At 35.5% G+C, this 5,900-nt stretch overlaps 1 protein-coding gene across 1 annotated transcript in view; it reads right to left on the bottom strand.

Annotated features, from left to right (window-relative positions):
• ATP2B1 (ATPase plasma membrane Ca2+ transporting 1) overlaps positions 1-5,900 on the bottom strand; it is a 129,085-nt gene that overhangs the window by 41,793 nt on the left and 81,392 nt on the right. Inside the window, exons 9-11 of the mRNA XM_019661437.1 lie at positions 5,533-5,588; positions 5,003-5,245; positions 3,399-3,640 (exon numbers count right to left, since the gene is read on the bottom strand). Of these exons, the coding sequence (XP_019516982.1) occupies positions 3,399-3,640; positions 5,003-5,245; positions 5,533-5,588 (541 nt within the window). The remainder of the gene's footprint in view (positions 1-3,398; positions 3,641-5,002; positions 5,246-5,532; positions 5,589-5,900) is intronic.

Here is a 5,900-nt window from a genome sequence, read left to right as displayed (position 1 = left end):
TTCTTCTTCTTCTTCTTTTTTTTTTTTTTTTGACTCTGACAGATTGACTTAACATATCAAAACCAGAATGGTCATTTTTATGTTTTCCATATGGTGGGACACTTGGTATTCTCATCCTTTGGATCATCTTTTCCTCTTACAGGAACAAAAAAGATAGTTTTTAAAAAATCAAGTGTTTTCACAGTAGTCCCAAAAAGCATTTAAGTTAAAATGCTTGATAATTAATTCTCAAAACATGTGGAATGAATTAAAAACTACATAGAGTTATTTTACAGTGTGTTCTTTGACTACTAACATGTCAGACACTGCAAAAAACTGCTTCCTCGAAGAAATAAATAAAGGGAAGAAAGGTGTGCATTCCCCAAAGTACTAGTGATTTGAATTAATATTAAAGATAATGTTAAAGATAAAAGAGTGAAGTTTGGCAGTAAAGAAAATGTGTTCAATTGTGCAAAGCATTAATAGGATCATAACAGGATCCTCAGTGAAAAGAACAGTAGTTAGTAATATCTGGGCTAAACATTTAATAAAAGCTTAAAGAAGAGTAGATAAAATGCTCTCATTTTCTATTAAAGGCATGCAAATCAATCGGATCTGTATCTTTTTGATCAATTGAAAAACCTATATCATTAATGACTATTCAAAATGAATAATGACAGTATTGGTAAAATGACTGATCGATGTGTCTAAAGTATGTTTACCCCAATTATTCACAATTATTTTAAAACATCAAAAGAGGACAAACATAATTACACTGTATTTTGTCATTACTTTGATACATTTACCAACTATTTTATTTTTGAAACAAAAGATGTTAAATGCCTGGAAAAAAAAGACCACTTCAAACAGTAATCAAAAACTATTCTTATTATGACAGGTCTATTGTAAAGTACTTGGGAATACTGGAGGTGAGAGCGCTAGAGCAGAAACCATGACTAATTATATCGCTCACTGTCAGCAGTGTTACTTAAGGAGAACTGCTAATTAAGATGAGAGAACTGACAAGAGCAGCATTCTTCCACTAGTATAATTTTCCTTGCAAAGCCATTCTGAAAGGAAGATCAAAACTGTCGAAGCTGAACCGTTTTAAAATCAAACTTACCTTTTCCATATAAGATTTAAAATCAATACAAATAAATTAATCTTCAAAAGATTATTGCTTTAGGTAAATAGCAGTTAGCAAAACCATCATAGCACATTTTTAGCATTCTACTTGGAAAACAAGGATTGAGCTACTGTAAGACGAGTGATCAGAGGAGGTGCCATTTGAAGAGTCCTGGATAAAGAGAGCAGATGATTCGAAGGAAGGAACAAGTGGGCTGTGAAGTGAGAACACGGCTGGGATATTTGAAAACAGCAGGAAGACTGGTGAGGCTGAACCAGAGGGAGAAAGAGGTAGATTAGCACCAAGAGGTAAGCAAGGACCAGACTGGCAGGGCCCTGCAGGCCACAGGCAGGAGCTGGGATTTTGTTCTTAGCGTCAGGAAAAGCTATTGGAGCTTTACACAAGGACATAATATGATCTGAATTACTGTTTTAGGAACATGAGTCTGCCTACCTTGTGGAGGCCGGACTGGGGAATAACGGGGGAGGAGGAGGCCTAAGAAGGCTGGACGCAAGTGAACCCTTTCAGTGCCCTTGTGCCACAGGTAAGTGACATTCTTACTTTAGTCTTACAGATGGGAAAGAGGAGGCAACACACGACAACCTAAGTATCATACAATGAAAACGAAGCCAGAACTCTGTCTAGCAGAGTCGTGCAGAGTTTTGCACCAAGGCTGTCCTCCAGGGAACGTCTAGGTCTCTGTGCCCGGGGATCTTCAGCTGGGGGAGGGAGGGGATCAATGACAGCATTTCCAAAGAAAACAGAGTACATTTATGGAATTCTCTGACTTTCAGAATCAGAAACAAGAGTAACCAGACGAGCACTTTCTACCTGGGCTGAGGCTTTACACTTAGTACAGCTCCTTACCCATTGCGACTTACCTTGACTGAATAAGCCAGTGAGATAGTGACGGCAAGTGGAAGACCTTCTGGCACGGCTACGACTAAAACTGTAACTCCAATAATGAAGAACTTCACAAAATATTGTATGTAAATCGGTGTGCACTCAGCAAGCCACGGTCTCTTCTGAACCCAGAATGTATCAATTACAAAATATAATACTAGGATGATAACTGTGATGGCAGACATCAACAAACCTTTCAGTATATTAAAGAAAGAAAGAAAAAGGTAATTATTTAAACATTCCAGACAGTACCCATTGTCAGTTACATACTGGCCACTGGAAGAATCGTAACTGGTTTCGTAGTATTTATTTTAATTTCTGTGAGAAACTGTTAACCTCCCTTTTGGTGCCTAACTCATCACTTGACACTGTCATACTTAATTTCTGCTTTCAAGTAGAGCCCCAACCCCAGGAGACCTGGGAGCAAAGCATTTACGATTCTTTCCTAGGCTTAATTGTACCTTCAGTCTTCGATGAAGGCTGAGACAAAATAACAGGCAATGACAAGGAAATACCAAAAGTTTACCATAAGCTAGCATTTTACATATCGGCAATTTGCCTGCTGCTAAGGAGAATCCAAATAGAANACCTGTTGGCAGCTCAGTGGCTGCTCAGCTCGGGCTGGACTCGAACCGCTGTTGCTCAGAGCTCAAACTCTTGAGCAAGCTCTTAACCAACTGAGCCACTCGGCCGGCCCTTAAATGTCTTTTTTAAAGTCTTCCACTTCTCTACTTAAAGAAACCAAAATAATTTCAATACCTGTAACAGCACATTAATCTTAGGGAAATTATAAACATGTAATGTCAAAATTGAAGCTACTGGTCTGTACAAGGGCAGTAAAAAAGAAAGACTACCATTCAAAATGACAGGAAATATTTAAATATGACACTGCAGCAGCATAAATATAATAAAACCTCACTCTGACATAAAAGAAAAATTCTCAAGATCTAGTTTTAATGCTTCACTATTTTAAAACCTAATCTGTAACTCTTTCATTGCATTTGAATCTACTGTCTACAATGCAGTTATGAAGATACAAACTTCAGTTTTTCTTCACAGGAGGTTTATTTTTCATGATCCTATATAACAATGAAATCAACATGGCTAAAAACAAACATTAAGGTTTTACTTTATTAAATCTACCAGACTGAATGTAATGGGCTTATTTTCCCTCTAGCAAAATAATAAGACATAAAAGAAACGAGTATGAAAATGGCAGAATACCATGGGCAAATATTTGGATACCATTAAAATATACTAAAAAGCTCTGAGGTCCTATCAAACGCCTAATGGTCACAAAAAATAAGAAAACAGCAACAATAACAACATAGTAGGTATTCCATAAAGCATATACTATAGTAATTTATTCATCTAAGCATTTTACTCTTACTTTTTCAGAACTATCTCAGATGCACCCTTGCTGAATATGCGATAACTTCCATCTGAATTTTTCAGGACCGTACTCATGGACTTCCTAACAGAATTGAAGGTGTAGACTTTGTACAGTGCTTCTTCTGGTATTTCATTTCTAACATCCTGATAATCCCGTTTTAAATCCAAAAGAAGTCCCAACAAGGCACATTCAGTTTTATTACCAACATGACGAGGTAATCCACCCTCTTTCTCTGGGGGCTAGAAGAGAAAAAGGTTTAGAAGATAGTATCACCTTGTTTCTCTACGACAGTTTCATTGACAATGTAAAACAGAATGTGACATTCTAAAGCAAAATTACAAAGGAAATTTCTACTAGTATCAGCAGTTAAGAGGGGCACAGAAAGGTGAGGCAGAAAGGTGCCCTGGGACAAGAATGACATGGATTCCAATCTCAGCCCTGCCAGTTACTAGCGGTGTGAACTTTTGGCAAGTTACCCAGCTGCTGTGGTCCTTGGCTTGAGCATCTGAAAAACAGGAGCACTTATGACTCAAGAATTAAGTAAGACATGGAAAGTTTAAAGCTGGTTCCTGGTACCTAGCGGGACTTAAAACATTTTAATCCTTCTTTTTCTCTTCCTGTTTTCACTGAATATTTATAGCAAATAATTCAAAATTAAATCTAGTTTACAAATTTTTATGGCTTCAAATAAAAGTACATGCATTGTGGCCTTAAATATATATAAAAGCTTTCCCCCCCCCCATAAGTATCACCTCATATAATCATCACAATGGTAGAAGGGCAGATGCGACCATCTTTACCTAACAGTTAAACAAGGTAAAGCTCGTACTTTCAGCTAGTAAAAGGCAAGGCTAGATCTAGAACCAAGATTCCATAGCTTTCCAGTCTAATAATCCAATCCATGCATATTGTCAGCAAACAACTTGCAATATTAATTTTGTTCATGGTCTTCATCCATAAATCACTAGAACACATGACAAGTGAAACAATTTTATGCTTTATATTATAAACAAGACATTTAAAACATGCCAAGTTGGAAACATTTTATTCTAAGGTAGCACAAATCTAGAATTATTTTACTGAGTTAGTTCCAAAAGGTCTAAGGATCACCTTATAGGTAGGATCTACTGAGAAACCAGAAAGAACATATAGAAAGTACATATAAAACATCATTCTAATTTGAAATCTGGATTCAAAATTTTCTCTAAAAAATTGAGAGTTGACTTTCTACAACTTATTTATTTTTTTGGTCTACAAAAGTAAAATAGGCTGGTCTTTCATAAAATGAGCTTAATAAGAATTTAAAATTAAGAACTTGTTCTGGTTATAAGGCTTGAGAGTTCCTAAATACAGGAAATTTTAAAAATAGGAGAAAAATACAAATATACAGAATGTAAACGTTGAGCAACAGATCTTACTCGTAACAAATTTAGCAAAGAAACTTATATACATCATATGAATGTATGCCTTTTAAAAACAAAACAATTCAGTCCTTCAATTTATACATAGTGATGGTAGGTCTCAAGAGGTACATATAATCTGATCATTACAAATTTAGAAATCAATTTCTGTATATAAATTAATTATTAAAGACACCTTACCAGTATTTTTGATGTATAAGCACAATTCACAGAAATTCCTGTTACAAGATAGGACAAGATATTTGGTGGAATAGCTTCTGGTTCAGGAACCTTTTTATAATGTTTTTCATTTATGTAAGCTTGAACAACTGTCATTCTGTTCATTGTCAATGTTCCTGTTTTATCTGAACAAATGGCTGTAGCATTTCCCATGGTTTCACAAGCATCCAGATGCCTTACTAAGTTATTATCTTTCATCATTTTCTACAGTGACAAAAAAAAAATCTAGTTAAGCTACATATAACACCAATCACAGCATTACATTAAAATTATAAATTGCTTTAAAATCAGACCTAAAACTCCCAGCTGTATATAAATACACATTATAAAGCAATAATTTAATACTGGAAGAATTTTAATAGATTCAACCTATTCAAGTAAGTGAAAAAGAGTAGCTTTCTGTGGTTTCAATAATTTCACCACTGCATAACATAATCTAGTAAATGAACCCAGATACCTACACCCATGACCCATATGCAAATCACACTGACCATATGCCTCCAACAGCTTCTGGGAAGTATCTTCACATTATATGACAATCTGTACTCTTTAAATACAGAGGTACTTAATAACAGTGTAAGAGTACATTAACATTTAAGGATTAAGTCTTCTTATAAAGTGGAAAACAAAAAATATATCAATCACCAATGAAAAAATGGTGTGTATCAATTAAAACACAGAGCTTGTGGGATTTTATTCTTTTTTTTTTAAAACATTTTTATTGGTGAATAGGGGATGGGAGCTGTGCTGGGAAATTAGGGAAGGTGAACAGACAAGTTGCTGTCCTTTTGTTCTTCAGTCTAGTTGTGGAGGACGTTGCTTCACTGGCCCAAGTTGGCATCATCACTGCGCTCTTCTC

Source organism: Hipposideros armiger, unplaced genomic scaffold (genome assembly GCF_001890085.2).
Source record: "Hipposideros armiger isolate ML-2016 unplaced genomic scaffold, ASM189008v1 scaffold_348, whole genome shotgun sequence".
Taxonomy (NCBI): domain Eukaryota; kingdom Metazoa; phylum Chordata; class Mammalia; order Chiroptera; family Hipposideridae; genus Hipposideros; species Hipposideros armiger.
Note: the sequence above shows the minus strand (reverse complement) of the source record. Positions and strands in the feature narration are given on the sequence as shown.